The 12,125-nt window shown below is 35.0% G+C and overlaps 1 protein-coding gene across 3 annotated transcripts; it reads right to left on the minus strand.

The window, feature by feature from the left end:
* Positions 1 to 4,351: 4,351 nt before the first annotated feature.
* Positions 4,352 to 6,144, minus strand: LOC115442125 (proteasome subunit beta type-6). 3 transcript variants are annotated; one of them, XM_030167101.2, is made up of 4 exons: positions 5,887 to 6,144; positions 5,427 to 5,695; positions 4,889 to 5,023; positions 4,401 to 4,678 (listed from the first exon to the last, which is right to left on the minus strand). In XM_030167101.2, exons 2-4 carry the CDS (start codon positions 5,689 to 5,691, stop codon positions 4,401 to 4,403), a joined length of 678 nt encoding a protein of 225 aa, XP_030022961.1. In that variant the 5' UTR covers positions 5,692 to 5,695; positions 5,887 to 6,144. The 3 variants fall into 3 exon arrangements, with proteins under 3 accessions (XP_030022962.1, XP_030022961.1, XP_030022960.1); XM_030167100.2 differs by having other exon boundaries at positions 5,427 to 5,702; positions 5,887 to 6,073; XM_030167102.1 differs by lacking the exon at positions 5,887 to 6,144 and having other exon boundaries at positions 4,352 to 4,678; positions 5,427 to 5,702.
* Between the last annotated feature and the right edge of the window lie 5,981 nt (positions 6,145 to 12,125).

A 12,125-nucleotide genomic window follows, 5' to 3' on the forward strand; every position in this document is an offset into this window, starting at 1 on the left:
ATCATATTCTGTCTGTAGCCATGAGCATTCTGATTAGTGTTACTAGGTCCTATTTGTTTGAAATCGGGCAACAGGTATAACAAATCGGGATCCAGGTTGAAGGTCGAAACACAAAAAAATACTGCAAGTCATGCTAATGTTGGTTTTCATTGCAATTTCTGTTTTAACATCGAATCATAGATCACGGTACAGTCGCGTCTCTAAACAACAGAACAAAATAAAACTATACCTACAGGGCTAGTGATGTGATGTGTTGTTTATTTTTTTTGATAATAATGTCTTTTGATAAATTTATTGATTTTTGGGACATTTAATGTCCCAATCAGTCGCAAATCGGGACGCGTCTCCAGAACTCTGATAACCGGGATATTCCGCGCACATCGAGACACCTGGTAACACTACGTCAGAACATACTCTGTCTGATTTGACTGCTTTATTTTACTGATCTGCTTCATTAATTCTGTTTTACTTAATTTCTTTTCTGTTTTTCTAGTTCTGTTTCTGGTTTAGTGTTTATATTTAATTATAAACTATATATAATATCTGTGAATTCATTAATCTTACATGGAAAGCTTACAGTCTGACATAAAGAGATTAAGCTACAATATACGGCAGGAGTACAATATTATGTGATTTGTGGTATACGAGGTTCCAAAATCCAGTCAACTGTGTTGATGTATAAATGCAATTTAGGAAAACAGAGTAAAGAAAATAAGACAGAGCAAACGTTGTTGTTTAGAAATGTAATATAATAATATAATATAACATACATATCTTCTGTTCCAGATACCCTCACTGATCTGGTTTGGAGCATGATAAAAAAAAACTATTCTGTCTGTACTTGGACTCTGGATAAATTGAAAAGCACTGGCTTATTAATTGAAATGTTTGGTATTTTTACATAGCACTTACGCAATGGCTCTGAACAATTGATGCTCTCTAAGTATACTAATAAGGTACAATATGTGAGCAATATTTCTGCGAATGAATAAGGGTACAATATGGTGACTCTGAAATGGTATACTGGATTGTGTTGCCGTACTAGCTGTAACACTAAGCTTGGTTGGTTAACCTTCGCTCAATTTTTGATAAACAGTGGGAATGGTAATCTGAGATTGCAAAAACATTTGTATTTGTCTTTGAGTATTCTTGCAATTTTGAAGTGTACCATGGTGGTGGTGGTGGTTTATTGTTGGTAATAACATTATGAACAAAAAAAAAGTAAAATATCAGATAAAACCTTACGACTGACATATATTATACTGCTTATGATAAGTTATTTTCTGTTAACCTGTTGAGTTGTAGAAATATTTTAACCGTGGTTTTATCGAGCAGACATGCACAAGGAATTCATGTCATGATGATACTTCAGAGATGGATGTCTTCTGATTTTAGTGGGTCATTAGAAGCTGATGTTTTAATCAAATAGTTAAAAAAAAAGTATGTTTAAAGTTCAGTTATTGTCATTTTGTATATATGTAATTATATAGCGAGAAATTACAGGTAGTGTTATAATAATAAAAAAAGGTTGAAACATATTCGGTAGAAGTAGCGACGGATGTGTGCTTCAGTATCGATACTATTTACGGAGCCCAATTTACGGAATGTAAAATTGACATTACCGAAAATTATGTACAAATCCTGGTTCCGATGAGTTGCCAACATTGTGTAATGCATATGAAAATTGCTGTAGTTGTTTTTATTCCATGTTGGCCATGTTCTCTCTGTGCTGGTTGTTTATATAAGCGGAACATACACGTGTAGCTAACGCTGTACTTGAGTAGTGTAATTGTAAATCACATGTCTCCACATCGGCTTCGATCGCCAGTGACAGTTTTTTATAAACACTGGGATAACGGTTAAGCCTGCTGGTTCTCTTAGTTGAATCTGGTCCAGTGTCTTGGTTATGCCTGCGATATAGAACCATTTTAGCGAGGACTTTATAGATATTTGACATCAAGTTGTAGACCTATAGTTATTTATTCAAACTGTTAAGATTTATAGTCTTCTTAGTGTTTCTTATATTTTAAATAATATCCCATTTAGGAAGTGTCTTGACACGCGTGGCTTAACTGACTATTCGACTCATAGTTACGGGGTAGACTGCGCTTTCAATTGGTTTTCTGTTATAACAAACGAAAGTTTTGAAGATCCCGAGATCTCTGTCGTATTTTTAGTTGTTTCGTCCGATTTGATCTTGAATGTTGCTATGCTCTCTGGAGTCCGTCATTCATCGAACATATTCAGAGATTGGTATGAGAGCCCAGAAGCAGTTTCTGTATCATTTTTCACACGTGAATAACCACTGCCACAGTTTACAAAGCTACGAATCTAGACTTGCTCAATTTAAAATCAGTTTTCTTGAATAAAGACGCGAGATGGCAGATATCATTTTTTATTTTACAAAAATGGGTTAACGTTGACATTGATAACTCTGTTTTGTTAATGAAACTTAATTTTGCTGATTCTCGTTCTGGCAACCGTCTCCATAACAGAGTGACTTTCAACTTGCCAACACGGCGAATCAATTATAGTCATCACTTGCCTTTGTGGCGAATGTATCAGTCCACAATAATATGCTTCAAGAAATTTGTATTTTAGCGGTAAAGTACCTCAGATTAAGAAACTTGGAATAATAAATTCTGTCCCTAATTTGTGACTTCAACTAATTCGTTATTACTAATTCAAACACAATGTAACTTGTTTCCTAATTTACTTTTATTGCATGTAGAGTTCACTTCTCGAAAGTCGTGCACCCAGTTCTGTTGCTAATGTATCCGTTCTTAATTTGGAGTCTGTACATCTTATGTTATCGATTAGGTTAGAAGAGCTAGTAATAAAAAAATGTTCTTTTCAATCTTCTTGTGTAGTCGTATAATAGTAATTGTTGTCCACTGACTTGAAATTAATTTATTCTTAAGACCTCAGTCAATAACTATGTGAGTGTAGGTGTTAATAATGTCCCTGTTCTCGATGAGAAGTTCATTGCTGATGTTCTCTGCACCTGGAGTTTTATTTGACTACTTTTATGTTTCAGAGATTGTCTCCGGTACCGGTTCTTTAATGGTCGGATCTGTTGTTTCTGTAGTATTTCTGCTTGTGTATAATTCTTGGATGCATTAAGTAGCTTTGATAGAGACTCTCGTATTGTGGTTTCTATTATGCCGTTTTTATCCTTTATGCTGGGGATCTAATCTCTTTTCGCTGTCTGTATTTTCCCGTCTTTTTTTTCTTAATGCCTCTGGTCGTTTGAATGCATTTTTTTCTGTGTTTATAATCTGGAAGCATGGCAATCTTCCGCATGTTAGTTTTAAATATTTTATTAATTTCAGTTATGACTTTTCTAACGCTTCTTGCCTTTATGCTGTGTTACTCGTAAACCATTTGATTAATTGATTTGATTGAGTTGGTATATGTTGCGTATGCTTATTTATATGTATGAATCGTGTGCTGATAAGTCCTTATTGTGTGTTTTATTATCTTGTGTGTTAACTTCCTTTGCGACTTCTATGGAGTTCTTTAGTTGTGCTTCTCATTCCTTTTCATTTGCTGCTGTCTGACTAATTGGAGGTTTTGCTTTGAAAGGTTTAATTGTTCTGGGTGTTATTTTAAACTTAAGTTTGGTTCTCAGCATTCTATGATTGCTACTAGTATTCAGCATTAACTGTATGTAAACTTGGATAAATAGAATGAAGGTCTTTGGTTGCTGGGAATGAAGTAAGGAAACGGGGTTTAGGTACTAATGAAAAATAAATTATATACACATATAGCGTGAAAGTTAATTGCAAAATGGATAAGTTGTTGGATATTGAGTTAATCGATCAGAAATAGTTAGTGATTTACTGGTAAAAATGTTTAAAATATAAGTATCCGATTCAGTTCTGCTTTCTCAAATTTATTTTTGTGAATACCTTTGGTATTCACTTTGCAGGATGGCCGATGTTACGCGCCGCTATCCTAGCCGATGACATCGGGCGTTTCCGGAAGTATTCGGCTGCGCGGGCAGGCTGGCAGAAGAGAAGATATGTCACGCGGCGACTACTCTATTATTATTCTTTCTGGCTGGACGTTGTCAAAAGAATGTCTAAAATTGTATTCTGTAATTATTTTGCTAATATAATGTTTACTGTAAAAAGAGCGTTTTACACTTGTTTAATTCTATTTATTGCACAATACAAGAAATAAAATGAAAAGTGGATAAAATTTTTTTTACTATTTTATTTTACTATATTTATTTCCTATAGATTGTTATATAAGAAATTATTCTATTCAGAATATATTTTTGCTGTAATAGTACTCTACCATAAGGGATTAAATACACATAATAAAGGTTGTATGTAATAAAACAAAGTTCACAAAATTTAATACATTTTAATTATCTTAAAAAAAAATGGAAATATTCAACCCTCATAGAATTTAGGTAGCTGATCACCCAGGATGACAGAACGTTCCACACCAGCCTCTGTGATGACTCCTAGACGCACCACACCACCAGATGACCCGTCACGCAGGATGGCTAGTGTCAGAGTGTCTGTGACAAACTTCATGGCTTCTTGCTTGGTCATTTTGGGCTTGAAGTTAGCGTCAACATAACCATAGACATATGAGGAACCAGATCCCCCAATGGAGACGGCTTGACGCTGCACCATACCGCCAATGGGTACTGAGTAGATTTGTGCTGTAATAAGACCAAGATTAGTAGATTATAAACACAATGGTTGCAGATTTTTCATAGCTTTGCAAATAATACTAAATTATTCTCAATATACTACTGCAGTACTTAAATATTTAAAACATACTCAATACTAGTTATGACTGAGAATACATTGATAAATAAAGGGTTTGTCCAACAAGATAAATTTATGTTAAAAAAATTTATATTGCCAACCTCCTTTCTTTTTATCCCAGCCAGCTACAAGGATACCTGCTACAAGTGAATCGCGATAGTTGTAGCACAGTTCACGGAATATAGCTGCTGCAGTCTCTACTAGTGGGGGCTCACCCAACTCCATCTTATGGAAATCTGGAAATTAGAGGATTATTTGTCAAATTTGTTAATGTTTGCAACTTGTTTCCATAGGAAAGAGGTCCTGGGTTTGACTTCCTGGTCATATCAATCTTTGTGTGGGTTTTTCTAATAATTATTTGAATTTGATACCATCAAAACAATGAATCATTTTGATAGTATCAAATTCAAATAATATTGAAATATTTAATGGAAACCACAGAATCTTAGCAATACAAAGTCTTGTTGGCCGATAAAAAGGTACAAAGATTGCATTGTATTTTCTATGTTAAAGAAATTTTGCTGTGTATGGAAATTAAGAATCTATAGGATATGAAAAGAATCTTTGGAAACTAGTAACAGATTAGATTATTCACCAATCCTATTGAAAGTTCAGACATAGAACAAACCCTGTACTCACTCAAATGATAAGTAACAATATCAGCTATAGCCTGAGTGTCGGCGGCCGATCCGGACCGACAGCAGTATATATGATCAGTGATCCTGGTCAGCTTGTCGGTGACTCTGTTGGCGATGTACGCGCCGGTGGTGGTGCGCGAGTCGGCTCCAATCACCACTCCGCCGTCGAATTCGCACGCCATGATCGACGTGCCCGTGCTGTGGGGCGCGTTCATCCACTCAGGAAGGCATGGGTCCGTGTATGTGTTTATCACTGATGTTGCCATTTTGCTGGAAACTGTAGTTTTGTAAGTGATTTGGATGGAAATGTAGTTTGTATAGGGTTAAGAACTGTCTGAGTTGTATTGTTGATTGTTGAGTAGCGTCATTCTACCAGTTGATTTTGTAGTCTCATATAAAAAGATTTAACAGTGATGTATCACAAGAAGTTGGTAACAATAAAAACTAAATAATATACTTACATATTAAGTTTTCTTAAATAGTTTGTTATATTTTTTTGAAAGTCACGATACAATTCCGGCGACAATCCGCATTGATTGCTGTCAAAGCCAAACGTCAATCGAACGAAACCGTCATATCATTGATGTCGTTTCAATTTTCACGTAATATTATTATTAAAGTTATAATAAATTTAGGTAAATAATCCTAAAATTTATTAAGTAATCTTTGAATTATTAATTTAAAACACCAGGTTCACTCTTTTCAGTTTGCAGTTTTCTTGATTGAAGTAGTTAGCAACTAACGCACTAGGTGTCACTAGGATCGTAAAAAAAATCACACGAAATTTAAATTCGGTTGTTTGGATACACCAAATTTTATTATATATTCGATTTTTCTTGCGTTTATATTGTTATAATTAGTAGGTCGCATAACAAAAATTGGTAATGTTCGTTATCTACCCATGGCCGCCGTCAAGATTAACGTTAGGGAGGTGCATCTGCACTTACGCATTATACTACATAATAACGCGGATTTTTTAAAATGCTTTATCATAATAAAACCTCCGTGATCAATAGTTGCAATTGTTTCAGATTTGTTCTATGACATAATTTTTGTGATTCCTTTTTTTGGCAGGCTACCATATGGTTTTTGAGAGGATTTAGTTTTTTTACAACGGAATTATTTTAATTACTCAAGCTACGGAGGCAGAGATTCGGTGCAATTATATGAACTTATTTATATTATATAGAGTTTATATATACGCATTTAAGTACCTACTTAAATTAGTAGGTTAAATAAATTAGTAGCATGTTCCGCCTTAGAAGTTTTGAAGGTGCTATTAATTATTACGAACACATAAGATTATTGGGATATTTAAATATAGTCATAACTTCATGACACGTTATTCCTCCACAGCATTTTTGTCATTGTAGCGTTCCTATAATCAAAATTCTAGAATAATAAGTATATCCCTACGTAGGTACTTATATAATAACTGTTAAGTATGCAATATGGGACACGAGTGAAACAAACGCTGGCTCGTAACGCACTAATTTATTAGCCCATCGACAAGGGCGAGTACGCAGCACGCTATACTTATAACTACACTAGCTTTTGCCCGCGGCTCCGCTCGCGTTATAAAGTTTTTCAGGCTAAAGTTTTCCGTTATAAAAGTAGTAGTTTCCCGGGAGCCTATGTTCTTCCCAGGGTCTCAAACTGTCTCCTTACCAAATTTCATCTTAATACGTTGGGTAGTTTTTGAGTTTAATACGTTCAGACAGATGCAGCGGGGGACTTTGTTTTATAATATATTTTTTAGTACTTTTTAAGTGGAACAATCCCGCCATACATGATTGTTGCATAACTTTAACCGTTTACGCAGCGCAGGCAACGGAAGATCTCAAAACTAATAATTTTCTCCGTTTTTGCAACATGTTTCATTACTGCTGCGCTCCTATTGGTCATAGCGTGATGATATATAGTCTATAGCACTCCAGGAACAAAGGGCTATCCAACACAAAAAGATTTTTTCAGTTCAAACCGGTAGTTCCTGAGATTAGCCATTACTGCTCCGCTCCTATTAGTCATAGCGTGATGATATATAGCCTATAGCACTCCACGAACAAAGGGCTATCCAACGCAAGAAGATTTTTTCAGTTTGGACCGGTAGTTCCTGAGATTAGCCATTACTGTTCCGCTCCTATTGAATATAGCGTGATGATATATAGCCTATAGCACTCAACGAACAAAGGGCTATCCAACGCAAGAAGATTTTTTCAGTTTGGACCGGTAGTTCCTGAGATTAGCCGTTACTGCACCGCTCCTATTGGGTATAGCGTGATGATATATAGCCTATAGCACTCCACGAACAAAGAGCTATTCAACGCAAAAAGATTTTTTTAGTTTGGACCGGTAGTTCCTGAGATTAGCCATTACTGCTCCGCTCCTATTGGGTATAGCGTGCTGATATATAGCCTATAGCACTCCACGAACAAAGGGCTATCCAACGCAAAAAGAATTTTTCAGTTTGGACCGGTATTTCCTGAGATTAGCCATTACTGCTCCGCTCCTATTGGGTATAGCGTGATGATATATAGCCTATAGCACTCCACGAACAAAGGGCTATCCAACGCAAAAAGAATTTTTCGGTTTGGAGTAGTTCAGTAGTTTCTGAGATTAGCGCGTTCAAACAAACAAACAAACTCTTCAGCTTTATATAATAGTATAGATATATAACACCTTCTCCCCTTCAAAAGGACACAATACAAAGAAATACTAATACTATACTTTTAAAAATAACAATTTTACACCTTATAATCAACTCTAGGAATCGGTCGCAATAGTCTAACAGTACCCCTTGAGGGAGGCACCTCTGTTGAAGGTGACGACAACAATGACCGCGTGTCCACGTCCTCCGGCCTTCCTGAGGTATCGGTAAACAGGCTGCAAAGATATGCAATTTTTCTTAATGCATATAATTATGTTATCGAGTACATTCGTAGTGCCGATTACTGTGCGGACTATTTGTCTCGCGCGAGCCTCCCCGAAGTCAGGAGGGCAAGAGCATGCTCTGGCCGCCTCGGCCGCTGTGCCCGCCGCTGCAGACGACCGAGCAGCATACGTAAACTTTGTTTTTGAGGTTAATTTGCCGATAACCTTAGATCAATTACGCGAACATACGCGAAAGGATATTTCCTTATGTGAAGTTATACAATACGTTTTACAGGGCTGGCCTAGAAAAATAGATAATATACGTTTAAGGCGATACCTCAAGATCCATTTTCATACATTTTGTTTCACCTTTAATCTGGGTAACTAAACAAGTATTGGCAAGTAAAGAATTTAAATTCACGTCTAGTTAGTGATTAGTTCTCGCAGTTGAAAGAAAAACGTAAAAATAATTAATAATCATGGATATTTCGGCCTTTAAAATTTAATATGACGAAATGTATGAAAATGGACCTTGAGGTATCGCCTTAAAACCTTATCATAAATGTAGCGGATTGGTAGACTTCACACACCTTCGAAATTCCTATAGAGAACTTCTCAGATGTGCAGGTTTCCTCACGATGTTTTCCTTCACCGTTAAAGCGAACGATAAATTCTTAAAGAATACAGACATGATTTTTAAAAAAGACAGAGGTGTGTGCCCTTGGGGATATGAACCTGCGGACATTCGTCTTGGCAGTCCGTTCCACACCCAACTAGGCTATCGCCGCTTAACTATATATAAGTACATAATATTACTATTGAAGGTACTGACGTGCTGTACGTTAAAATTGCACGCATCAATAAAATATTGATATAGGTTAGTAAGAATTCTTATTCGATAGACTCTAATTATACAATCTTGAAACACATAAGATCAAAACTGATGCTTTAAGTCCATAAAATAATAGCCCTTTCTTTAAAGTGTACGTGAATGTTTACAGTTACAATATTATACCTAACTGACTTAATTGTAATTATTTAATTGTTTAATATTGCTTTTTCTTTCTCCCTAATGCCTATTTATAACAGCCTTTTTTAGGTTTCTAAGAATATCTTTTGTCAATAAATATTAACTTTGTATGACCATTAACTAAAGTACGTTATTGAATATTTGCTAACTGAAAACGTCCAGTCATGGCAGAATGTGGGTGTCCCACTCATTAGCCTCCCTTGTCCTGCCAAAAAGGTTTTATAAAAAAAGTTAAATTCGCTACGCGCCATTTTGTACGTCATGCCAAAAACGATGTTTATTTAAAAGTTATAAAAGACGGGTGAATAGACGTGCATGATAAATCACTATTTTATTCGACATTTTTATTCAAAAAGAATATCGAATTTATATTTATTCATGAAGTTTGCGATTCGCCACCGTTGTTCACGATAGCACACGTCTTAGAAAAATCTTCAATTGTATGAGCACGTGTATGATCTTGATACTAGTTATTAATAATTATTTTTATGACACCCAAAATGAGGAGATCAGCAGGTAATTTGCCATTATACCTGTACATAAACAATAGAAACGACTGACGTGATTAAGTCATTCATGATTAAGTCATGTAGGTAGTACGTAGTTATTATCAATACCAAATAGATCTTTAACCGAAACAAAATAGTGTTTGTACATTTCGTAAAGTATTTATAAATCAATATAGCTTTGCATGCGAAACAAAAATTACCTAATACTATTATATACTGCCATAATAAGTAACAAATACGATAACTAAAATTTTGTTTATAATATAATTGAAATATTGATTGCATAATAATTTTTTTTCTATACCTTCCTATTACAATTTACTATACCGCCAAATATTTCACCTAAGATAATCTTTAAGATTCAAATATCCTACCAATAATATTGGAATTAGATACGTAGATACGCAAAAGTATCAAAATCATTTGTGTAGACCGTTTTGCTCAGCGGCAATAAGTAGGCGTATTATTGAAACTCGCGAGCGGGTACCGCAGTCCGAAGCCTATGGAAGTGCTTGTCAATCGCGCTTGAATAATGACGCGTGCGGTGGCGACGTTTTGTTATTTATTTATTTTATTTTACCTTCGAGAATAATTTCCAGATACGACACACGATGTAACGCGTATGCCATTCAATATTGTTACTCGTGCTCTACATTTGTAGAGTAACTTCATACCTTATTATGCCTTTTGTTTAGTATAATATTCTTTTAAAAAAAGTCCTTTTATGTTATTACTTCAGTTTGAAAGCATAATGAATAAAAGGACATACCTATTACCTATGATTAATTTACTATTGCCTTAAAATCACAAATATTTATTTGCTTGTAAGTTCTATAAAACACGCTAAATTTATTTAGTTAAATATGAAATTTTCTCGTATTAAAATTCATTCTATGTATATTTGTGTGTCAACCAGTGCTAGGCCAGCGTGGTGGATTAGAACCTAAATTTTCTCAGTAGTAGAGCCTGTGCCCAGCTCTGAGGCAGTATATAATACAGTACTGGTTTTAATTATGATGAGGTCCAAAGCGTAGGTAGTACAGAATTCTGTGTCCCATCTGCACATATAACATAATCTGCGATGTTCTCCACCCCCGCGACAGTAGACAATGGCCAGATGTTGATATTTTTTCCAACATTACAATGTATTTTGAGTTGTGATAGTCGCGGGATCATTGTTGGCTGATGGCTGTTTCCGTTGTACCGCCACCCTTGGTGACCCAGTCAGCTGAAATGTCAATTCGATATCAAAGACCCGTGAAAAGAACAAAAAATTGGGGTTTAATATATTGACATAGACCGTTTAATATTAACGGCTCAAGACGGAAGGTAACATTATGTGTAAATGAAAGAGCATTAATACTAGTTAAACAAAAAAACTAGTTTAATTTAAACAAAAAATGATTAAGCTTTGTGGAGATATATTATTTTAAATTTATATAAAAAATATTATGTGTTTAAAAGAATATCTCTACTTGCTGTGATATGGTATTTAACTTTAAGAAATACCGCCCAAAGTTATAAATGTTGCCTTACTAAGTAATTATGTACTCAATGACCATAAGAGGGCTTGTTTCGTCTCTAGATATTCAAAACAAATTCATAGAAATTGGTCTGCTTATAGACTGTACTAGCTTTTGTTCGGGGCTTCGCCCGCGTGAAGGAGTTTTTCGGAACAAAAGTCCCACTACATATTTTTCCGGGATAGAAAGTAGCCTGTAACTTTCTCAAGGTCTTAAACTATCTAGATACCCTATTTCATAAAAAACCTTTAATTAGATTTTGAGAAAATCGATAGTATAACAGACAAGCAGAAAAAGGGGACTATGTTTTATAATATGTATAGATTTTTTTAAATCCGATTAAGTGGAGTAGCCCTGTGCAGAGACCACATCTTTTAATTTAAACATCAGGATTCATACAATATATGAATCGATTTGTTAAGTAGGTATATGTTGCCGTGGCAGTTACGGGATTTACATAATGGAAGTCCATTTTCGATTTATTTTACATTTTCCCTCTCTGATAGTGACGACATTGTCATGGCCGTGCGTACGAACGTTAAGATAGTGGCACAGAAACATCATTGATCTTACTGTAATTTATTAATTAAATGATGGGTAATGGATGGTAAATTGGTAATTATATATTTTTTTCCATATTTAAAAACATAAATAGGTAGATGAGTGTACCTGTAGTATTATAATACTTTCGTATAAGCTTTTGAAATTCAGTTATTCGTAATTTTATGCCCCAATTGTTTACAATTAGGTAAGTACGATATAACTAA

The sequence above is a fragment of the Manduca sexta genome, chromosome 28 (assembly GCF_014839805.1).
Source record: "Manduca sexta isolate Smith_Timp_Sample1 chromosome 28, JHU_Msex_v1.0, whole genome shotgun sequence".
In the NCBI taxonomy this organism is placed as follows: domain Eukaryota; kingdom Metazoa; phylum Arthropoda; class Insecta; order Lepidoptera; family Sphingidae; genus Manduca; species Manduca sexta.

What these genes read in the sequence shown, in the direction of transcription:
- LOC115442125 (XM_030167102.1), bottom strand. Translation starts at nt 5,691, where the DNA reads ATGGCAACATCAGTGATAAACACATACACGGACCCATGCCTTCCTGAG. An exon ending in TATTGTTACTTATCATTTGA is followed by an intron (nt 5,024 to 5,426) that starts GTGAGTACAGGG and finishes TCTAATTTCCAG; the next exon opens with ATTTCCATAAGATGGAGTTG. An exon ending in CTGGGATAAAAAGAAAGGAG is followed by an intron (nt 4,679 to 4,888) that starts GTTGGCAATATA and finishes GTCTTATTACAG; the next exon opens with CACAAATCTACTCAGTACCC.